The sequence below is a fragment of the Salmo salar genome, chromosome 03 (assembly GCF_965601325.2).
Source record: "Salmo salar chromosome 03, fSalSal1, whole genome shotgun sequence".
Taxonomy (NCBI): domain Eukaryota; kingdom Metazoa; phylum Chordata; class Actinopteri; order Salmoniformes; family Salmonidae; genus Salmo; species Salmo salar.
The window spans coordinates 75,733,112-75,757,599 of record NC_138293.1 but is presented as its reverse complement, the minus strand read 5'-3'; the positions used below and the strand labels follow the sequence as shown (position 1 = coordinate 75,757,599).

The 24,488-nt window shown below is 44.3% G+C and overlaps 2 protein-coding genes and 1 pseudogene across 3 annotated transcripts; 2 read left to right on the top strand and 1 right to left on the bottom strand.

The window, feature by feature from the left end:
* Positions 1 to 128: 128 nt before the first annotated feature.
* Positions 129 to 3,351, bottom strand: LOC106606821 (migration and invasion enhancer 1; annotated as a pseudogene). Its single transcript, XR_001329129.3, has 4 exons — positions 3,174 to 3,351; positions 2,806 to 2,903; positions 1,622 to 1,698; positions 129 to 1,511 (listed from the first exon to the last, which is right to left on the bottom strand). The product of XR_001329129.3 is annotated as a migration and invasion enhancer 1 (transcript).
* A 4,291-nt stretch (positions 3,352 to 7,642) lies between these two features.
* Positions 7,643 to 9,570, top strand: LOC145877508 (GTPase IMAP family member 4-like). The gene is made up of 2 exons (XM_082973123.1): positions 7,643 to 7,847; positions 8,888 to 9,570. Exons 1-2 carry the CDS (start codon positions 7,820 to 7,822, stop codon positions 9,568 to 9,570), a joined length of 711 nt encoding a protein of 236 aa, XP_082829249.1. The 5' UTR covers positions 7,643 to 7,819.
* An 85-nt stretch (positions 9,571 to 9,655) lies between these two features.
* Positions 9,656 to 13,053, top strand: LOC106606817 (uncharacterized). The gene is made up of 2 exons (XM_045715381.2): positions 9,656 to 10,828; positions 11,030 to 13,053. The coding sequence occupies exons 1-2, from the start codon at positions 10,600 to 10,602 to the stop codon at positions 11,716 to 11,718; spliced, it is 918 nt and encodes a 305-aa protein (XP_045571337.2). The 5' UTR covers positions 9,656 to 10,599; the 3' UTR covers positions 11,719 to 13,053.
* Positions 13,054 to 24,488: the final 11,435 nt, after the last annotated feature.

Below are 24,488 nucleotides of genomic sequence, written 5' to 3'. Positions count from 1 at the left end.
CATAGCCCTTTAGAACTGACATGTTCTCCATTCTAATGGAGTTGAGTAGTTATTACAGAAGTGAAACAAAGAGAAGAAAAACATGTTAAGTAGTTTTGAGCATGACACGTTAAGACAATACTAACATATTTATACAGTTAAATAATCCATAACTTTATTTTGTGATAGAAGTTCTCCCAAATGGATATCATACTTGACAGCCCTGGGCAACAAAAACAAATTGTATTCAGAGATGATATTCAATAAACTGTGCGCATAAACAGTGGCTGATGAGGTGTCGTCAGTTATAGACAGAGCAGTGAGAGATGGCTTTCAAAACATCTGAGGATTTATCTACTTGCAACGTCAGCTCTACTAATAGTAAAGCTGATCATATATAAAAACCACAGAGTCAATGAAAATGCATCATCTATGATTCAGTGGCAGTATACAATTGCAAATTTACAAGAGGTTTGGCTACTACGGTGTTCCTCACATTTCAGCTAAAGAGAACAGTTCAAAACAGAGATATAGTTCACTGTTAAAGACACTGCCTGGAATGCTCCAGGCTATAAGATAGCCAAAACTGAAGAAAAAAACCCTGATTACATCCAAGTTCCGACATTGAGATACACTAGTTTAAAGATAAATAAAAGTTGCAGTGACAGAACTGAACACAAAAACAACGTTAAAGGTCTAAGCTTCAACCTTGTTTAAAGTGTCTCCACTTTAGAACACATCTTATTAAATAAATTGACAAACATTGCATTGACAGGTTCAAACAGCACGTTCATCATCATAGTAGGGTACAGGATACAAGTTGTGAAACAGGGCTTATGATGCTTGGTGATAGAATTATTTTCACAGAGGGCTGAAAATAATTGAGCTCCTTCCCTTCTTGCTTTTGGTACTCGATAACATTTATCTTTTACATTCATCAAAACTTTGTTTATGTCTGGCCAATGATGGTGCTGTATTTGAGAGGAATTAGAACAAATCAGGCAGTAACTGTCTGCTAGGCAATGAGGCTTTTGGAATATAATAGGGTGCTCCCCCCAACCCGTCTGCCCCTCGATCTTACGGTCTCCTCCATTTCTCTGATCCCATAACATAGGAGCTGCCAGGACTGGGGTCATCATACTATAAACCTTTCAGCTTTGGTCTACAGTAATCATATAAGTCCTGGAACACCTCAATGGGAGCAGAGAGAGAGGGGAGAGAGAAGGCACAACAAAACCTTATGACAGGTTGTACTCTAAATCAAAGACAGTGGTCTTAGTCCAACTCTGCTAGTGTAGTTTCAACGTAGAGTTGTGTGTCACCCTCATGCCCGGTTAGTGCAAAGGCTGAGTGAGTAATGACAGTGGCAGTGATGGATGCGCACTGTCCTGTCTTCAGCATGCTGCTGTCAGGAGAGGGCAGGGTTGGAGAATAGAGGGAGAGGAGATCTACAGGATGACACAAGGCGGGCGGCTCTTGGTGATCTTCTCCACTGGCTTGCCATCATGGGCTTTCTGTATAGCGTCCATGATCTGCAGGGGGACAAGACATCTTGTGTCATTGGCAGTAGTCATTGGCAGTTGACACACATACAGTGTGTCAGACAATAAAATGACAGCCTTGTAAGAAGTTAACAACTTACGTCGTCTTCATATGGGAAGCCACTTGTTTCGAGCTTGGAGAAAACTACTTGCCCATTGATCTCAATCTCAAAACTGCCTGCAGAAACAAAAGCATCAAATCAAGGAAAACAATGTAGTCTGAGAATATAGTAGAGACATACACTCACCAGCCAGTTTATTAGGTACAAGAAAATGGTTCACTCCTACAGTGAGTCATGTGGCCATGGATAGCTGTATAAAGCAGGCAGACTGGCAGAGGCATTCAGTTGCTGTGCAATTGAATGTTAGAAGAATGGGAAAAAACGAGTGACCTAAGTGACTTTTAGTGTGGTATGATCGTTGGTGCCAAGTACATCAGATCGAGCATCTCAGAAACAGCCGCCCTCCTGGGCTTTTCAACGACAACAGTGTCTAGGGTTTCCCGAGAATGTTGCCACAAACCAAAACAATCCAGTCAGCGGCAGTCCTGTGGGCAAAAACAGCTCATTGATGAGAGGTCAAAGGAAAATATCAAGAATCGTGCAAGCTAACAGGCGGGCCACAAACAGACAAATAACGGCCCAGTACAACAGTGGTGTGCAGAATGGCATTTTAGAATGCACATCTCATCGATCCTTGTCACGGAGGGGCTGTTGCAGCAGACATCCACACCAGGTTCCACTCCTATCTCACAAGAAAAACGTATCCAGTGGGCACGCGATCGCCAACACTGGACAATTGAGAAGTGGAAAAACATTGCCTGGTCCGACAAATCCCGGTTCCTGTTGCGTCATGCTGACGACAGACTCAGGATTTGGCGTAAGCAGCATGAGTCCATGGACCCATTCTGCCTGGTGTCAATGGTACAGGCTGATGACGGTGGTGTACCACGATCCAATCTGCAGCAACTGCATGATGCCATCGCATCAGTGTAGACCAACATCCCTTTGGAATGTGTCCGACTTAAAGAATCCATTCCACCAAATAATTCAGGACGTTCTGGAGGCAAAGGGGGGTCCGTGTGGCAACTGTCATTACTCACTCAGCCTTTGCACTAACCTTGCATGAGGGTGACACACACCTCTCTAATAAACTGTCCAGTGAATATATAGCTACACAGAAGAACATGTAGCGATGTCAAAATACTTCACATTATTAGTGTACTTACCAACACTGTACGTACCTGTATTGTCTGTAGTAGGCTATGTAGAAAGGACCAACTTACCTTGCCTTCCTACGAAGCCCGACACTTCCGCTTCAGTGAATTCCGCGGTGACAACCCGCGCGAGCTCCTGATAGCGGGGCTCGTACCCTCATCCACCGCTAAAGACAACGACAAAACAAAAACATGGCTTAGTGATGAATAATTAACACTAAAGTAGTTGGGGGAAAATGTCCAAGCAATGTCTAAGGTAAACATTCATCAACTAACGTTAGCTAGCATAAAACATAGCCCGTTTCATAATAAAAGAGTGGGTATTCTGCGCTATGAAGGTGGCTGGTTCGAGCTACTAGCTACAGTAGCTACCAAAAACGCATGGGAGCCGCTTAAAAAAAACGGCGAACAATCCAATAAAAGGAAAATAAACATACCAGTATTCGACTTTGACTTGCACACCCATGGCTGTTGAAGAAACTAGCTAGTTTGCTAGTTCCTTCTCGATAAGCTGATTCAGGTTTGACCTCAAGACACGATTGTGTAACACAGATGCTAGAAAGGCTAACTAGCTAGCTTAAGCGTATGAGCAGAGAAATGCTTTTGATTGGTGTAACTAGAGGTGGGAGGAGCGAGAAAAAGCAGGAAGAAAATACTAGCAGGGACATGTTCCAATACTTTTGAAATGCATCCATCATTTCCCTTTCTTCTTCCCTTCTTTGAGATTATTGATCATCTGTTTGAATGGCAAATACTATAGATATATAGGTGAGGTTTTGGTCGTTATTGACCTGTTCCTGTTCACCAGACGTGCTACCTGTCCCAGACCTGCTGTTTTCAACTCTCTAGAGACAGCAGGAGTGGTAGAGATACATGAGGTGCTGACCTGTTGCACCCTCGACATCTACTGTGATTATTATTATTTGACCATGCTGGTCATCTATGAACATTTGGACATCTTGGCCATGTTCTGTTATAATCTCCACCCGGCACAACCAGAAGAGGACTGGCCATCCCTCATAGCCTGGTTCCTCTCTAGGTGTCTTCCTAGGTTCTGGCCTTTCTAGGGAGTTTTTCCTAGCCACCGTGCTTCCACACCTGCATTGCTTGCTGTTTGGGGTTTTAGGCTGGATTTCTGTACAACACTTTGAGATATCAGCTGATGTAAGAAGGGCTATATAAATACATTTGATTTGATTTTGATTTGATTATTGGTGACACTGCAATGAACAATCCAACTTTGTAGCAAAAAACAATTGCAGTAGCATAGTAGCATAGTTTGCCATTTCTTTTCTAGGAATGCTGTCAAAATTAATGTTTGGGATGCAAGATTGCAGTTTTTACCTACCGGAATCAGACTTCACCAATTCATTAAGACATGCTTACAGTTTTTTCCAATTGCTAACACATTAAAATGACATGCACAGCACCATTATTTAAACTGACACACAGAGAGCAAAACCTCTTCTCAAGTCTCCAAAAGTCTAAACACATTTTCTGCTTTACACACATTTTACAATTCAAAATGGCACTTTTTAAATGCACTGCACACGGTTCTCTGCATCAGACACAACAAGTTTGCTATTTCAAAACACTGCCATTCAAAATGACACTACATGAGCTAATTGGCCAATACATGTGCCACCTGGCCAAACACCTCAATGGTTAATTGTTACCACTTCAATCAGGAAGTAAGCACTATGAAAAGACCACAGGTGAGCACCTTTTATTTTACAACAACAATGGAAGCCATTGCAGAGAGAGGAAGAGGGAGGGGGAGAATGAGAGGGGGAGGAAGAGTGCGAGGTAGGGGTAGAGCTGGTAGAGGAGTTCATGGCCAAAGAAGACAACAATTTTCAAATGAAATCAGAGCAACCTTAGTTGATCATGTCATCAACCATGGGCTGACAATGCGAGAGGCTGGACAGAGAGTACAGCCCAACTTGAGCCGTTTTACTGTCGCCTGTGTCATCCGGACATTTAGACTGGAGTACAGGTATGTAACCAAAATGTCTTTCACACTATGTAGTACACCCCATGTCATACTGTATCAGTTGGGTGACACCTGTTTACTTCATGAATGGCTGATGTCATACACTAACTGCACAAATTTCCAGTAGAATTTACTCTACTGTGGGGGAAATATCTTTAGGCTGCATTGTCCAAGCCCTATATTTTTGTTTTTCTAAAGGACTGAGAGACGCAACCATGGTGGAGGAAGGGGCCAAATGTTCACCGGGGTACAGGAAGCTGCCATTGTAAACTTGGTTTTGGAAAATAATGAAATCAGATTACGAGAAATTCAAAGCCACATCATCCAAGACAACACCATATTCAATAACATTCAACGAGTCAGTCTGTCCACATTGGCTCGCATTCTCAAGCGAAACCAAATCAGAATGAAACAACTTTATAAGGTGCCGTTTGAGAGAAACTCTCAAAGAAACAAAGAGGTCAGACGAGCATATGTGGATGTAAGTACAATATTGACTGCAGTACACTACATGAAACATTGTTTCCCAGTGTAATGGATAACACCATATTGACTGCTTTTTTGTTTTCAGGGAGTACTGGAAATGGATGTTCATGCAATCCCACATGAGTTCATCTTTATGGATGTGGATGAGGCTGGGTTCAACCTAGCAAAGACCAGAAGAAGGGGGAGAAACGTCATTGGCCACAGAGCCATTACAGATGTTCCTGGCCAACGTGGTGGGAACATCACAATGTGCGCTGCCATCTCCAATACGCATGGTGTCCTCCACCGTCATGCCAACCTTGGACCATACAACACAGCCCATATTCTCACATTTCTGGACAGACTCCACAACATTCTCATACCACCAGAGTGTATGAATGATGCAGACCATCAAAGAACCCGGTACGTTGTAGTATGGGACAACGTGAGCTTTCATCGTGCAGCCCCAGTCCAAAACTGGTGTGCTGACCACCCACCATTTCTCGTGCAATACCTCCCACCATACTCACCATTTCTGAACCCCATAGAAGAGTTCTTTTCGGCATGGCGGTGGAAGGTATACGACCGGCAGCCCTTTGAGTGCATGCCTCTTGTGCAGGCTATGGAAGAGGCATGTGATGAGATTGATGTGGGTGCGATTCAGGGATGGATAAGGCACTCAAGGCGCTTCTTCCCTCGATGTCTGTCAAGGGAAGATATTGCCTGTGATGTGGACGAGGCGTTGTGGCCAGACCCAGCTGTGCGGCAAGATGCTGCCTAATTATTTTTCTTGCCTCTTTTTTTTTTCTATATATTATTTCAGCTAATTTTTTTCAGCAATTTTCTTTTTCAGTTTACTGTTTTTTTGTGAGCATATTTTTGTTCAGTCCAATGTAAATATATCTGCTGTGCATATGTTGCACTGACTTGTGTTTCAACAGCATGTGTGTGTATCTGCAAATATTTCTGTGCCTCTGAAGAATTTTCTACAATTTGAACTATTTTAGTATTATGGCAATGCATAGAGAGGAAGAGGGAGGGGGAGAATGGTAATATGAATGAAGTGTGTGCCATTTCGTGCAAATGTTTGATTTTGATAATGCTATATGTAGTTTTGGTTGCAGTGCTTCATTTTGCAGGATATATGAGGTATTTTGTAGTTTGGGTGTGTGGTTTTGTGAATTGTGTTAAGTATTTTGATAAAACCAGCCTAGTTTGCAAAATTGTGTTTTAGCAATTGTGAAAAACTGTAACAACATGATGTATATACTGCCTCTCAGTCATGGGCAAGTCAACATAAGATAATAACTGTACAGATGTACTGCATCAATGACAAAGGTGGGCTGGGCAGATGACAAACTCAGACAGATGAGTCATGTCATAAAGTTGGGTCAATAAAGTCCAGCCTAACTATTTTTCTTCCTTATCTTTTACTTTTGCAAGGCATGCTGACTCTGAGGAGTGGCTTGTTGATGTCTCTTCAACTGAAATAAATGGCTGGCTCCTTATTTATGCTCCATTCATAACCAAGTGGGAAGGTAGTATTTACCACATATACGACTGGTAAAAATCCAGTTGAATGGCCCTCCAACTGGTAATTACTATTGGGAAGCTTGTCTGTCATCCCTGAGCTCCATCTTCTCCCACATGCTGAACTCTGACATCACCTAATAAGGAAATTACCTTCATACCAGCATTTGCGGAAGTACATTTTTAATTTAACCTTTATTTTATCAGTGAGTCATACTGAGACCAAGGTTTATTTTACAGATTAGCCCTGAATTACATAAATTACAGAAAATACACACATCAAAATATAAATACAATATGCGAGCAGAAAGAAAAACACGGTCATAAAAAACAAACACATTCATCAGTAATAAGGTCCTCAATCAGCTTTCTGAATTGGCCTAGGGGCCAATTGTTACACAATTAAGGTGCAAGAAAACACAGAGACCAAAGGAATTTCCAGAGTTAGCCATCCCTGAGACCGGGTGTGGTAGCTCGTATGTCTAAAGTTAATTAATGATGTTAAGTACAGTGGGTCTTTTTGTAAAAGGGCTTTATAACTTAAAACATAGCAATATATCAACCTACGTGACATCAAAGAGGGCCAACCAACATTCTTGTAGAGAATGCAGTGATGAGTACTAAAATTGTCGCCCGTAATAAATCTCAGTGCACTATTATAAACTGCAACTAACAGCTTTAATGAAGTGGCAGCTGCATTTATATAGATGATGTCGCCATAGTCTAGGACCGATAGGAATGTCTACTGAATAATCTGTTTACTACTAAACCCATTTTTATTCTCAATTTAGTCTCATGCATTCAATTCATATTTACAACTTCACAACTCGTTATTACCAACTTCCCATGTGGTTATAAACATAACATTATTACTGCTTATTACTGCCTAACTTCAGACTCATAAAGACATCACAAGTCATCAAGGCAAGTGTCCATTCCCTTCAGAGTAAAAGCTACACCCCAGTCTTTCAGGAAGTTGTTGTAAGCCAGAAGGGAAAGGACTGTTATTGGGCATTGACATGATGACTAAAATGAGTTGGATTGTAACAATTTTGGGGAGAAACTAAGCACAGATAAAGCTTAAGATCAAGAGAAATGGCAACCAGAGAATCATCAACATGTGGTACGTTTTTTAATCTCAATTGTCTTACATATCAACTTGAGAAAAAGGTTGTACTGTATATAAAGGACAATTTACACATGGCTTGTGAAGTTGTTTTTAATAACTTTAGCATCAATCAGTGTAAAAGTATTACTCTAACCCTAACATGGCCAGTTTAATGTAAGTTAAGATGATGAACTGCCCTCTTCTATCAATGTGGTGTGTGTACTGATATTTGTAGGCAACATTACCATTACTTATAGCAACTATTCATGTTTTTATAATATCCCCATGTACTGTATGTATACTGTGTGTAGCAGGTACATACTGTGTGTAGCAGGTACATACTGTGTGTAGCAGGTACATATTGTGTGTAGGAGGTACATATTGTGTGTAGCAGGTACATACTGTGGGTAGCAGGTACATACTGTGTGTAGCAGGTACATACTGTGGGTAGCAGGTACATACTGTGTGTAGCAGGTACATACTGTGTGTAGCAGGTACATACTGTATGTAGCAGGTACATACTGTGTGTAGCAGGTACATACTGTGTGCAGCAGGTACATACTGTGTGTAGCAGGTACATACTGTGTGCAGCAGGTACATACTGTGTGTAGCAGGTACATACTGTGTGTAGCAGGTACATACTGTGTGTAGCAGGTACATACTGTGTGCGATAAAGCAACATGTGACAGACATCTGATCAAGTTGTCAATACACCACGTTATCAGTAGTTTCATAGTGGCGTAATACACACACAGGTGTATGCTATCTGTGTCTGTTTGTGTATGTACTGTACTTGTGACTGTACATGTGTGTGTTTATATATGTACTTGTGACTGTACGTGTGTGTTTATATATGTACTTGTGACTGTACATGTTTATGTTTGTGTGTGTACCTGTGACTGTACGTGTGGGTTTTTTAAAATTTCTTTGTTAATCATTGTGGGAATGACAGTCTCTTTAAAATGGAAGCTTAATGTCAGACAGTATAACACAAAATGTGCATTAGCATGAACAGTAACTCTGTCTCTCACGTCTCTTGTTTGTGTCTTTCTCAGACCTGAAAGTTGTCCTTCTTGGCGTCAGAAACTCTGGGAAGAGCGAAGTGGGCAATGTGCTGCTGGACAGGGAGGAGTTTGTCATCAAGGAGCGGACCACGTGCTCTAGGAGGGTGGGAGAGGTGGCAGGTGGGTGGGTTACTGTGGTGGACACACCTGGCTGGTGGTGTGACTTCAAGGTGCAGGACACACCTCAGCTGGTGAAAAGGGAGATAGTGTGCAGTGTCTCTCTGTGCACCCCGGGACCCCATATTTTCCTTATCGTCATTAAGGCACACTCAGTGTTCTGTGAGAAGCGTCACAGGGCTGTAGAGGAGCACCTGGCCCTCCTCAGTGAGAGAGTGTGGAGTCACTGTATGGTCGTCTTCACCTGCAGTGACTGGCCTGGACACATGCACATGGAACAGCAAGTCAAGAGAGGAGGCACGGCCCCCCTGTGGCTGGTGGAGAAATGCAGTCATAGGTATCACTGCCTCAACTTGAAGAGTGGACCAGGTGGAAATCAGGTCACAGAGCTGTTCAGGAAGATGCAGAGACTGGTGACAGAAAATAGTGACAACTATTTTAAAATGGATGGACTGCTTTTACAAGAGGTGGAGGAAAAGAAGCGGATAGTGGAGCAAAGGGCTCAGCAGAGATTGATGAAGACACAGAAACAGAGATCTCTGCTCAATGGTGAGTAATCACTGAGATGGTTCTTAGGACACAATGCTTTGCCATATTGCCAACAGTAGATTTTAGAATATTTCTGTTCTATCAGGGCTCTACAGTGCGACCATTTTACTCGCATATGTGCCAAAATATTTTGCTGTGAGACCTGGAATTCAAAAACGAAGGATTCTAGCTTTATTACCTCAAATGTGGACAAATACAAATACCTAGGTGTCTGGCTAGACTGTAAACTCTCCTTCCAGATTCATATCATACATCTCCAATCCAAAATTGATCTTGAATCGTCTTCCTATTTCACAACCAAGCATCCTTCACTCATGCTGCCAAACATACCCTCGTAAAATTGGCTATCCTACCGATCGACAACTTCGGCGATGTCGTTTACAAAATAGCCTCCAACACTCTACTCAGAAAACTGGATGCAGTCTATCACAGTGCCATCCGTTTTGTTACCAAAGCCCCATACACTACCCACCATTGCGACCTGTAAACTCTCGTCGGCTGGCCCTCGCTACATATTCGTCGCCTGACCCACTGGCTCCAGGTCATCTATAAGTCTTTGCTAGGTAAAGCTCCACCTTATCTCAGCTCACTGGTCACCATAACAACACCCACGCGTAGCATGCGCTCCAGCAGGTATATCTCACTGGTCACCCCCAAAGCCAATTCCTCCTTTGGCCGCCTTTCCTTCCAGTTCTCTGCTGCCAGTGACTGGAACGAATTGAAAAAATCGCTGAAGTTGGAGACTTATATCTCCCTCACTAACTTTAAGCATCAGCTATCTGAGCAGCTTACCGATCGCTGCAGGTGTACACAGCCCATCTGTAAATAGCCCATCCAACTACCTACCTCATCCCCATATTGTTTTTATTTACTTTTTTGCTCTTTTGCACACCAGTATTTCTACTTGCACATCATCATCTGCACATCTATCACTCCAGTGTTAATTTGCTAAATTGTAATTACTTCGCCATTATGGCCTATTTATTGCCTTATCTCCTTACGCCATTTGCACACACTGTATATAGACTTTTTCTATTATGTTATTGACTGTACTTTTGTTTATTCCATGCGTAACTCTGTGTTGTTGTTTGTGTCGCACTGCTTTGATTTATCTTGAACTGATGTCATGCAACAGCCGTTGTTACTGTAAGATTGAGGCTGGCGTTCTGCAGGAGTTGGAGGAGAAGAGGAGGGAAGAACAGAAAAGAGCAGGGGAGAGACTGGCGAGGAGGCAGAAACAAAGACAGTCTGCCAGATCTCTATTCGGTGAGTTAAATCAATCTCTCTCAAAATGCACTTTAGGTGTCTGTTTCTATTCATATTGGTGTGAAATATTTAGGATGAACATTTTCCATTCGCTCATAGAGCTTTAAATCTGACAATGTGAATGAAACACTTTGTATTCATACATTTTATGTCCACAGTAGACATGTTATACATGACAGTATTCTTATTTGTTTGTGACAGGGGAGCTCTACTGTCCCTCAGAGCTGAGAATAATGCTGCTGAGTGGCCGCAACACAGGCAGGAGCTCTGCTGGAAACACCATCCTGGGCAAAGAGCACTTTAAAGTAGGGTGCCATGCCACTGACTGTGTGGAAGGACAAGGAAAGGTCAGGGGTAAGACTGTGACAGTTCTGGACCCACCAGGCTGGTTGTCAGTGGTTCCTGGCTCCCTGATGTCTCTCTCAGCCTCTGTGGTAACTGTGGTCCTGGTGGTTATGAATGTGAGCTCCTCCTTCAGCCACACTGTCTGTAGAACAGCAGAAAAACACCTGGAGGCGCTCGGAGAGAAAGTATGGAATAGAACCATGGTCCTATTCACCTTTGGGGACTGGCTGGGGGACACGACCATCGAGCAGCGCATTGAGAGTGAGGAAGAGCCCCTCCAGAGGCTTGTTGAGAAGTGTGGCAACAGATATCACGTGTTGGACAGTAAGAGCCAGGGGACTGGTGCACAGGTCACTGAGCTGCTACAGAAGATAGAGGAGATGCTGGTGGAGGAGAGGCTGGAGGTTCTACAGAGAGGAGAACAGGTTGGGAAGAGTCTTATATTGATGCAGGAGCCAGAGATGGATGGAGTGATGGGAGAGGGCATAGAGGTCCTTGTAGCAAACCACACAGACACTCCCTTTCATGATGGTAAGCAAGACTGATGCACATTAGATAGAACTTACAGTGCATCATTTCATGATGTATTTACTATTTCTTCTGACAGAGCTCTCTTGTGTTGCAACGTGTGAGGTGGCTAGTTCAGAGGACCTTCTAACCTCAGATGACTCAGGAGCCCCAGACTTTGGTGGACAGGAGTTGGCACTACCAGAGGCCAGCGGAGGATGGTGGACTGAAGCAAATCACTCCATCCTGGATGTGGTGGGGTTTCTGTCCAGCATGGCCAGCGTGCTTCAGGGGAATCAGGAGGGGCTGATGTGGAACATGGGGGGCAGATAGACGCTAGTGGTGAACCTCCCAGACTGTCTCCACACTGGATCTACTCAGAGCCATCATCTGAGATGGAATGGACAGAATGGTAGAAAACCAGTCACCCTGTTCTCTCCAGGACACCAAGCTCTCCTCCTGGTCCAGCAACCCAAAGAACCAGAAAGAATGCTGGTGAAGAAACAGGAAGATATTGTGGATATACAGTCCCTTGGACACCCCAGGCTGAGGGACAGGACCCTCAAGGAGATTGCCAGAACAGGAGGCCTGCAGGCCTTGATTGACTAATGGGGGAACAGTAATTTGGAGGAGCTTGAATCCTTCATTGACTCCTATTCTGAAATGGTGTGGAAGAAAACCATGGGGTCTTTCATAGTAGAGGAGGAGGACTGTCTCACCAGCAACAGCCCAGAGATGAATGATGTTGGGGAGGATCTTGTAAATAATGGTGGCCAGGAGGTGCGTCATCCATTGACAAGAAGCTGTCTAAGCTGGATATCCTGGAAGGCATGCAGAGAGACTTGCTGGACCTCAGACAGAGTCTGGATCGCAGCTGTGCCATCATACAGGAACTCAGTGACAGAAGTAAAGCAACACAGAAGCCTGCTGTTCCCTCTGATGCAGGGGAGGCAGAAGTGGAGGAAAGTTGCTAGAGGAGAGATGTTCAACAATAACATAAATGATAAGTTATAGATTGGTTTGTTTTATCTAAATATGCCCTAACATCATTGTTCAGGTAACAACTAATTAACAGTATTGATTTACTGATGGAGTTAATGCTAATGGTGAGGCAGTATATTAACTTCATAATGTCATGTGTTTCCACAAGAGGGAGCCCTCTGATAAGAAATTGTGGGGGGTTGGTCTCCTGCATACTCCTGTTACTGTATCCATTCACTACATTAAATATTTCACTACATTATTATGCAAGATACCAGACATTTTAATTCAGTTATTGTTGATCATTTCCTAGATGATTATTTGATTTATCTTATGAGCCTTGTATAAAGACAGACATATCAGGGTCCAGATGACAGCACGTGTCATGCCATAAAAGTAACATATTAAATCATGAAACATATCATACCATCCAAGGGGCGACTCTTTTTTTTGTGTTTGCTCATGGGATGACTTGTTCGAGTCAATGTAAATAGAATTGACAGCAACAAAGACTGAGAGCCGTGACCCTCTTAGGTGGTGGGTAAGTTGAGGATGAAAAACTGTCTGACTGCTGTGGTGTTGTGACTGTCTGCAGGTGCTGCAGCCCCAGCCTCAGCCCACTGGCTGATGACTCATCTCTCTACAGCAGAAGCAGAACATGTACAGTAGAACTGGGCTGATTCACAACTGGAAGGGAAATACTGTAGGTCTTCACATTGGGTAGCTACTGTTCATAAATAAGGGCATGGAGTTTTTCCTCTTCAGGTCATATGGTTAGGAAACACTTCAGGTGCTATTCACAGTTGCTCTCCATCTTGCAACATGCTGAGGTGTGTGAGAGGGAGAGAGAGAGAGAGAAAGGGGGAGGAATAGGGAGAGAGAGAGAGACTGCACAAGAGAGAGTGAGGGGGAGAGAGGGAGAGCAAGAGAGAGAGAGAGAGAGATGCAGAAACAGAGCATGTCCTAAATTACCTTCAATCTCCAGTTAATGAAAAACAGGAAGTTGGTTCAGGCAGACCAGACATTGTGTTAGCTGAGAATACCATAAAGCTGGAAGGCTACATTTCTAAACCCTTTCAGAATTTGCCCAAGAGCCAGAGAGATGAGTCACACAGACACATACAGCGGCTAATAGATTTCTGGCTGGGTAAGTAAACACTTTGCAAAGCCTGGTGCAGTCAAGGTCAATCTCTATCTACTTTTAAAGCCAACATGTAAGAATCTCAAAGTAAAGTGTTTTTATAGGGCAATTTTGTTGAAATCCGGAAATGGGAAGACATTAAAAAATAATGTTTTTGCCAGCTATTATTTTTTTGACCCTCTAGTTTTTGCTGACCCTCTGAACAAGGTTACAACGTTGACAGATTGATGAAAACATATATGTTTTATTGTCACATACACCAGATAGGCAGTACTGTAAAAAATATTGACACTCAGACATTGCAGAATTACTGAAACTTAGGCCAAAAACCAGCCAGACAATTGTACTTTCCTCTCAATACTGTTTTTTGTCAACCTCTAGTTTAACTCTCTACATCCAATATTCAGCTTTGTTAATAGCAACACTGGGTTATTTTTAGAGTAAAGAAATCCCACAGCCACAAAGTGAGGCTCTTGGGGCATAAATGCACATGTTTTATTTTTGACACATAGCCTCGGCATCCAGTCTCTTCCCTGGCCTGGTGTGTTTTTCCCTACTCAGACTATAAGTTCCATTCTAGGAGCATGCATTATGCAGCGATCCCCAGAGTGCTTGGAGAGAGTGAGGAGGGTCCCACCTGGTGGGTTCAGAGTGCATCTCCCCACCGCCCACCTTACTGGCCAATGGGAGAGAGGGTTGTGACTGCCATCCCAGCATAGCCTGGACTGGAGAGAAAGGAGAGTAAGTACAACATGGTAAACAGAGAGGGTATGGGATGTTTTAATATGTTGTAATATGAACCATGGCTCTTAAACAACAGATGTAAACTCCACTCTTAGGAAAAAAAGGGTTCCAAAAGGGTTCTTCGGCTGTCCCCAAAGGAGAACCCTTTTGGGTTCCATATAGAACCCTCTGTGGAAAAGTTATCCTATTGGCACAGCCGGAGAACCCTTTTAGGTTCCAGATAGCACCTTTTCTTCTAAGAGTGTACAAGGGAGGAGGAAGGGAAAGAGTGGTGATGAGCAGATTTGGTGTTTGCAAGACTTCCTCCCACGGTGAGCCAAAGAGGTGACTTGTTTGCAATCATGATCTCTTTATCTCTGTCAGTCTGTCTCTGTATCTCTCACTGCATTATTCCCCCATTAATATCAATCCCCCTTTTATCCACTCCTCCCTCTCTTTCTCGCTCTCTTGCTTTATCATCCATCCTCCTTTATCTTACGTCAGTCCTCCAATAGCCTAACGTAGGAGGCATAAAAAGACGTCTGAGCGAAGTTCCCACTTCCGATTTTCAGCGGAAACGGAAGTTAGGTTGAAAATACTCCATCCCTGAAAAGCAGATGTTAGCGTGTTCTGGCGAGTCAGCATAGGATAGTCCTCCAATCATAATTTTTCTCTTTCTCTCTCTATTCCCCCCCTCAATCTTCCAGCTCCAGTTGTGAGTCTCAGCCCTCCCCACTCATTAAAAAAGATTTGCAGCTCGTACGGAAGCTGGAGAGAAATGGATCTCTCAGCGTGATGGCGGTGCAGTGGCCGTTTGGCCCAGGAGACAGTCCTGAGCCCACATTCATCTCCATTAGTAGGACAGCCCAGCGCCCAGCCCAGCGACCAGCCCAGCGCCCCCCCACACACACACACATACGGGATCACGTTTCACCACCTGCTATTTTTCCAGGTGGAGAGAGAGGATGGGAAAAGGAGGTAGGGAGAGAAGCAGGCATGGAGGGAGGGAGAGAGAGGGATGATTTAGACTTCATGAAAAATAATCAGCCATCCTTCACTTCTCCACGCTCCAATGTCATGACCCCCCAAGGGGTCGATGTCTGTCTGAGGTGGTACACTGTAGATCAGGGGGAGGCCTGAACTTCTATACCCCATAAAGAGTGCATCTTAATATGCATAGGGCCATATGCTCTCTGATTTCATTTGAATAAAAACAAGCTGTTATTAAAAACCTGCTGGACCCAACTGACATAATGTTTATCTACTAAAAGTTAATTTAGATCGATATAATAACAAACAATAGTGAAGCTTTCAAAATATGCCATGGGACCCAGAAGGATTCAGAAGGATTCTATTGGGGGAACAGGATAAGGCTTGTGGTCAGGCCCAGTTCCTAAAATTAATTATTATTATCCATAAAATTATCCCTGTGGGACTAAATTTGCTGGTCCAGGGAAAGTCCATCAGGTCCACTTAAGTGGGGTGGTGGGGGGGAGGGGGGGGGGGGCTGTGATTGGTTGGCACCTGGCCTGAAACAGAGACCGCTTGGCTTACCCAAGAATGCAAAGGTAACTGAACTAAATGACTATCGCCCAGCAGCACTCACTTCTGTCATAATGAAGTGCTTTGAGAGACTAGTCAAGGATCATAACACCTCCACCTTACCTGTCACCCTAGATCCACTTCAATTTGCTTACCACCCCAATAGGTCCACAGATGATGCAATCGCCATCACACTGCACACTGTCCTATCCCATCTGGACAAGGGAAATACCTATGTAAGAATGCTGTTCATTGACTATAGCTCAGCATTCAACACCATAGTACCCTCCAAGCTCATCATTAAGCTTGAGTGTTCTCAGCCCCCTCCAGTGCTCCCTGTTCACCCATGACTGCGTGGCCATGCACGCCTCCAACTCAATCATCAAGTTTGCAGACGACACAACAGTAGTAGGCTTGATTACCAACAACAAGACAGCCTACAGGGAGGAAGTGAGGGCACTCGGAGTGTGGTGTCAGGATAACAGCCACTCACTCAACGTCAACAAAACAAAGGAGATGATCGTGGACTTCAGGAAACAGCAGAGGGGGCACCCCCCTATCCACATCGACGGGACAGCAGTGGAGAAGGTGGAACGTTTTAAGTTCCTTGGCGTACACATCATGGACAAACTGAAATGGTCCATCCACACAGACAGTGTGGTGAAGAAGACGCGACAGCACCTCTTCAACCTCAGGAGGCTGAAGAAATTTGGCTTGTCACCTAAAACCCTGACAAACTTTTACAGATGCACAGTTGAGAGTATCCTGTCGGGCTGTATCACCACCTGGTACGGCAACTGCACAGCTCACAACCGCAGGGCTCTCCAGAGGGTGGTGCGGTCTGCACAACACATCACCGGAGGCAAACTTCCTGCCCTCCAGGACACCTACAGCACCCAATGTCACAGGAAGGCCAAAAAGATCATCAAGGACAACAACAACTCGAGCCACTGCCTGTTCACCCCACTACCATCCAGAAGGCGAGGTCAGTACAGGTGCATCAAAGCTGAGACAGAGAGACTGAAAAACAGCTTCTATCTCAAGGCCATAAGACTGTTATTAAACAGCCATCACTAACACAGAGAGGCTGCTGCCTACATACACAGACTTGAAATCATTGGCCACTTTAATAAATGGATCACTCGTCACTTTAATAATGCCACTTTAATAATGTTTACATATCTTGCAATACTCATCTCATATGTACAGTTGAAGTCGGAAGTTTAAATACACTTAGGTTGGAGTCATTAAAACTCATTTTTCAACCCCTCCACAAATTTCTTGTTAACAAGTCAGTTAGGACATCTACTTTGTGCATGACACAAGTAATTTTTCCAACAATTGTTTACAGACAGATTATTTCACTTATAATTCACTGTATCACAATTCCAGTGGGTCAGAAGTTTACATACACTGTGCCTTTAAACAGCTTGGAAAATTCCAGAAAATTATGTCATGGCTTTAGAAGCTTCTGATAGGCTAATTGACATCATTTGAGTCAATTGGAGGTGTACCTGTGGATGTATTTCAAGGCCTACCTTCAAACTCAGTGCCTCTTTGTTTGACATCATGGGAAAATCAAAAGAAATCAGCCAAGACCTCAGAAAAACAATTTTAGACCTCCACAAGTCTGGTTCATCCTTGGGAGCAATTTCCAAACGCCTGAAGGTACCACGTTCATCTGTACAAACAATAGTACGCAAGTATAAACTCCACTGGACCACGCAGCCATCGTACCGCTCATCAACATAATTTAGGCCTACATTTGTGTTTGGATGTTTTGGATTGATAAGTAAGCATTCTTTGGATTGCCATTTCACAATTGGTGTATTGTTTATTTATTTATATGGTTTATTTCATTGTCTCAGGCACACACTTTGATTATCCTATTAAATGTAATAATTCATTACTAAATATTATTCAATAGAAGTGAGCTGAGGAAGTCCAGTGCCTGCAGAGTTCAATGAGAGCCTGAGCTCAGATCACATTGTGGAAGGGAAGGAAGCAGGGAGGAAGAGAGAGATCAGGTTATCACTGATGGTTATTCAATACCAGGCCACCAACCAATCAGATTAGTCCCTCTCTGTGCCTGGCTGTCAATACTCATCACTAAGATTGTCTGTGTTAACACTTCTCCTTTCCTCCTTCCCTCGTTTGCTCTTTCTTTCAGTTCCACTCCTCTTTCTCTGCTACACTCATCTCTTCCCCTTCTCATCCCCCTCTCTCACCCATTTTCTCCCCCCTCTATTATCTTGAACCCAGTAACCCTCTCCTCTCCTCCCTGGTGCTGTCCATTTAACAGATAAGAAGACATCCAGTGGAGGTCTTGGTCTCAGTGGTTGTTAAGGATCCCAGGACACTCATACAGAGGATGAGAGGTTTAAACGATGGTCTCCTGGCTTAGTTCCCATGCACTCTCACATACACTAAGACACTTTGATCATTCCACTGTTTGATATGCTGAATACATGACTAGCTGCGTGTGTCCAGAACAAAATAGCTGCGACGCCTTAACCCCCCCTCCCCTCAATACATATTGTATGTATTGAGAGATACAAATGAAACCATATCATAGTGCAAATATCAAACCACTGATAATAATATACTCATAATAAAATGCATAACTGATATGTTCTTGAAATGTTATACACACCATTTTACACAATACAATAATAACAGTATTGTTGTGGAAAATTCTAATTCTGCCACAACAATATGCAATAATAATCTCCCTCCCCCAGAGAAGTCCCCAGGGGAGGTTAAGGTCCCCACCTCCCAACATCATCAATATTCACCCAGAGCAGACCATCCATTTAGCTGATTAGAGCTAGTAGCTCAACCAGACTGATTAGAATGGGAGAGGAGAGCAGGAGGGAGTTTAAGACAATCACTCCTCTCTTTTCTGTTGCCAGTATGTGGTGGTGAGTGTCCAGTTGCAAAATACTGCTATGCATCCATCCACCAGGTTGGGTTCCTACATGTGTGCCCATGTGCTCTACGACACTCTGTACAATCAGTAGGAGAAGGGAGGCAGGACCCACTGGGCACAGACGTCAATTCAACATCTATTCCACGTTGGTTCAAAGTAATTCCATTTAAATGACATGGAAACAACGTTGATTTCCATTCTAGTCTACCCACACAACTTGAACAACCTAGCATCTATCCCACAAATGGAAACGGGATGCTGTGTTTATTAGCTGACCTGCCTGTTTACAGACAACATCTTTCTCACATCTGGGGGATGTCAGGGGCACACTGGACTTCCATCCTGTTTGCTGAATTCTCAGACCACATCCTCAGGGCCAACAGAGGACCACCATGTCTGTATTTGTCTGACACCCTCTCACTCCTCAACGCTCTAATGGCCAGATAGAGACAGACCTGTCTATTACAGTATGGTCTATCACCTGTACAAACACAGGGAGCCATGGCCACTTCCCTGTGATATCCTCAGGATCATACCCTCTAACAGGTCAGGTGCTTTACAACTTGGTCTCCCCAGCCTCAGTGCACCTTACCACAACCCTGACCACTGATTCTGTTTGGCTTCGTGCTGCTGCCTTACGAGATAACAGCAGGGGAGCGGGTGTGAGCCGGAAGGGCGACATGGGCCTGTCGCCAGGCTTGTAACCAGGAACAGGGTCGAGGGACTTTACAACTACTCAGAACCATTACATAACACCTGCCCATTGCTTATGTTAGTATTGTTTTTAGATGTTGGGCTTTTCTGTAACCATTCTCAGGTGATAGCCTATTCCCTTCTTAACAATAGATACACACATGTGATGGCCACTCTCTCCACTCCATGCTGAAATGCACACCAGGCTGTGACCTCATAGGGAACAGTCCACCTCTTAGATCAGCCTCTATCTGCCTGGTCCCAGCCTCAGTGCACACTGTGCTGATTGGCCCTAACTGATCATTTGTCTGTTAATGTTCTGTATTATGTCATGTTTTGTGTGGACCCCAGGAAGAGTAGCTGCTGCTTTCTCAACAGCTAATGGGGGATCCAAATAAAATACACTGCTCAAAAAAATAAAGGGAACACTTAAACAACACAATGTAACTCCAAGTCAATCACACTTCTGTGAAATCAAACTGTCCACTTAGGAAGCAACACTGATTGACAAATTTCACATGCTGTTGTGCAAATGGAATAGACAACAGGTGGAAATTATAGGCAATTAGCAAGACACCCCCAATAAAGGAGTGGTTCTGCAAGTGGTGACCACAGACCACTTCTCAGTTCCTATGCTTCCTGGCTGATGTTTTGGTCACTTTTGAATGCTGGAGGTACTTTCACTCTAGTGGTAGCATGAGACGGAGTCTACAACCCACACAAGTGGCTCAGGTAGTGCAGCTCATCCAGGATGGCACATCAATGCGAGCTGTGGCAAGAAGGTTTGCTGTGTCTGTCAGCGTAGTGTCCAGAGCATGGAGGAGCTACCAGGAGACAGGCCAGTACATCAGGAGACGTGGAGGAGGCCGTAGGAGGGCAACAACCCAGCAGCAGGACCGCTACCTCCGCCTTTGTGCAAGGAGGAGCAGGAGGAGCACTGCCAGAGCCCTGCAAAATGACCTCCAGCAGGCCACAAATGTGCATGTGTCTGCTCAAACGGTCAGAAACAGACTCCATGAGGGTGGTATGAGGGCCCGACGTCCACAGGTGGGGGTTGTGCTTACAGATGAAAGCAGGTTCACACTGAGCACGTGACAGACGTGAGAGTCTGGAGATGCCGTGGAGAACGTTCTGCTGCCTGCAACATCCTCCAGCATGACCGGTTTGGCGGTGGGTCAGTCATGGTGTGGGGTGGCATTTCTTTGGGGGGCCGCACAGCCCTCCATGTGCTCGCCAGAGGTAGCCTGACTGCCATTAGGTACCGAGATGAGATCCTCAGACCCCTTGTGAGACCATATGCTGGTGCGGTTGGCCCTGGGTTCCTCCTAATGCAAGACAATGCTAGACCTCATGTGGCTGGAGGGTGTCAGCAGTTCCTGCAAGAGGAAGGCATTGATGCTATGGACTGGCCCGCCCGTTCCCCAGACCTGAATCCAATTGAGCACATCTGGGACATCATGTCTCACTCCATCCACCAATGCCACGTTGCACCACAGACTGTCCAGAAGTTGGCAGATGCTTTAGTCCAGGTCTGGGAGGAGATCCCTCAGGAGACCATCCGCCACCTCATCAGGAGCATGGCCAGGCGTTGTAGGGAGGTCATACAGGCACGTGGAGGCCACACACACTACTGAGCCTCATTTTTACTTGTTTTAAGGACATTACATCAAAGTTGGATCAGCCTGTAGTGTGGTTTTCCACTTTAATTTTGAGTGTGACTCCAAATCCAGACATCCATGGGTTGATAAATTAGATTTCCATTGACTATTTTTGTGTGATTTTGTTGTCAGCACATTCAACTATGTAAAGAAAAAAGTATTTAATAAGATTATTTCATTCATTCAGATCTAGGATGTGTTATTTTAGTGTTCCCTTTATTTTTTTGAGCAGTGTATAACAAAATACCAAATACTGTGCTGATAGGCCATAACTCCAGTACACTGTGCCGATAGGCTCTAACTCCAGTACACTGTGCCGATAGGCTCTAACTCCAGTACACTGTGCCGATAGGCTCTAACTCCAGTACACTGTGCCGATAGGCTCTAACTCCAGTGCACTGTGCCGATAGGCTCTAACTCCAGTACACTGTGCCGATAGGCTCTAACTCCAGTACACTGGGCAGATAGGCTCTAACTCTAGTACACTGGGCCGATAGGCTCTAACTCCAGTACACTGTGCCGATAGGCTCTAACTCCAGTACACTGTGCCGATAGGCTCTAACTCCAGTACACTGTGCCGATAGGCTCTAACTCCAGTACACTGGGCAGGTAGGCTCTAACTCCAGTACAATGTGCTGATAAGCTCTAACTCCACTAGATGTTGGAACTTTGCCATGGGGACTTGCTTCCATTCAGCCACAAGACCATTAGTGAGGTCAGTCACTGATGTTGGGCGATTAGGCCTGGCTCACAGTCGGCATTCCAATTCATTCCAAAGTTGCTCGATGGGGTTGAGGTCAGTGCTCTGCGCAGGCCAGTCAAGATCTTCCACACTGATCTCTTCAAGCCCTTTCTACACGGGGGCATTGTCAGGCTGAAACAGGATAGGGCCTTCCCCAAACTGTTGCCACAAAGTTGGAAGCACAGAATTGTCTAGAATGCCATTGTATTCTGTAGCATTACGGGGCCTAGCCCGAACCATGATAAACAGCCCCAGACCATTATTCCTTCTCCACCATTGTCACGTCCTGACCCTTGGAAGAGGTAATTTTCCATAGTAGAGTGGTCAGGGCGTGACAGGTAGTTGTTTTGGGTGGTTTTGGGTTTTCTGTTTATATGTGGGCTTTTTCTAGATTTCTATTTCTATGTTTTGTTTTCTATGTTTTGGCCGGGTATGGTTTCCAATCAGAGGCAGGTGTCTATCGTTGTCGCTGATTGGAAGCCATACTTAGGCAGCCTGTTTTTCCTTTGGTTTTTGTGGGTAGTTGTTTTTGATTTTGTCAGTGTACCTCACGGAACTGTTGGCTGTTGTTTTTGTTATTTTGGTTTAAGTGTTTTCATTAATAAAGGAAATATGAGCACTTTACACGCTGCGCCTTGGTCCCCTTTCGACGACCCTTGTGACAACCATATTTTACAGTTGGCACTACGCATTGGGGCAGGTAGCGTTCTCCTAGCATCCGCCTATGCCAGATTCGTCTGTCTGACTGCCAGATGTGAAGCGGGATATATCACTCCACAGAACACGTTTCCACGGCTCCAGAGTCCAATGGCGGCAAGCTTTACACCACTCCAGCCAACGCTTGGCATAGCGCATGGTGATCTTAGGCTTGTGTGCGGATGCTCGGACATGGGAACCCACTTCATGAAGTTCCCGACGAACAGTTATTGTGCTGATGTTGCTGCCAGTGGCAGTTTGGAATGCGGTAGTGAGTGTTGCAACCGAGGACAGGCGATTTTTATGAGTTACGCGCTTCAGCATTCGTGGGTCCTGTTCTGTGAGCTTGTGTGGCCTACCACTTCACAGCTGAGCCATTGTTGCTCCTAGATGTTTCCACTTCACAATAACAGCACTTACAGTTGACTGGGGCAGCTCTAGCAGGGCAGAAATTTGATAAACTGACTTGTTGGAAAGGTCCCATCCTATGACGGTGCCACGTTGAAAGTCACTGAGCTCTTCAGTACCGGCCATCCTACTGCCACTGTCTTTTTATGGAGATTGCATGGCTGTGTGCTCGATGTTATGCATCTGTCAGCAACAGGTGTGGCTGAAATAGGTGAATCCACTAACTTGAAGGGGTGTCCACATACCTTTGGCCATCTAGTGTAGCTCTATATTATCGAAGGGAGTTCAATGTTCTGACTGCTGTGGGAAAAACACTGTTTTTAAAACGTTCAGTTTCGGTGGTCAATGACCTGTAGCGCCAACCAGAGGGGAGGGGCTGAAAGAGGTAATTGGATGGATGGGAGGGGTCGTTGATTATTTTTTCTGCACATTTGGAGGTGCGCTTGGTGTACAGAAAGCTCACAGAGGGAAGGTCCCAGTTCAGCCAGTAATCTTTGAGGCTTTCAGCACAACCCTCTCTAGTCTCTTAGTGAGACTGTCCATGTTACCATACCAAACTGTAACAGACTGTATGAGGCAAAGTCATGAGTAAGGTACTTTAAGAAACTTATCATGTTTCATTACTTATTCTAATGAATAGGCCATTCAGCTACTTTACCAATTCAAACCTTTAAAATGTTCAGCCTCATGAAATCTTTATTAAGACTATATTTTATGAGTGACCTTGCCGAGTGGAATGACATTGGCTTACAGTATGCTGACTAATCATAAGGACAGGAACAGGATATGTGGGGAGAGAATAATGTATGACTCATAGAAGGCCTTGTTAGCACACCAGCAGCATATACATAACACTACTTAAAGAGCTGTCATTCACTGGCTATTTGCTATTTATGGCCAGTTGGATAGATCCATTTCAGCAAAAAGTTCTATACACCTCCATAACCATGTAATCACCAGCATATTCATCATCACCTCTTTCAATGGGCTGTTTATCCATTAGCAAGTTGCCATGACAATCATCTTAACAAACCAACCAAGTGTATGACAACAAACTATGGTAGGCCCACCACCTACCATAATGGATAATAATATAGTCGAGTCATATTGTGGCTACATGTATACAAACAAAAAACAACTTGAGTGACACCATCTGTAAAGGTCAGTGACACAGTAGAATACTTTCTTACTTGTGTATTTCCTATGCAATGTTTTAGATTAAAGTGACTGGTTGGTCCGTGTCCTCTGGATGAGGGACATGGGGGTGTGAGGAGTGGGGGCTGGTCTTCTGGGAG

Coding starts and splice junctions, on each gene's coding strand:
- LOC106606817 (XM_045715381.2), top strand. CDS start 10,600: ATGTTATTGACTGTACTTTTGTTTATTCCATGCGTAACTCTGTGTTGT. Junction 10,829..11,029: donor GTCTGCCAGATCTCTATTCG/GTGAGTTAAATC, acceptor TGTTTGTGACAG/GGGAGCTCTACTGTCCCTCA.
- LOC145877508 (XM_082973123.1), top strand. CDS start 7,820: ATGGCAACCAGAGAATCATCAACATGTG. Junction 7,848..8,887: donor CAGAGAATCATCAACATGTG/GTACGTTTTTTA, acceptor TGTCTTTCTCAG/ACCTGAAAGTTGTCCTTCTT.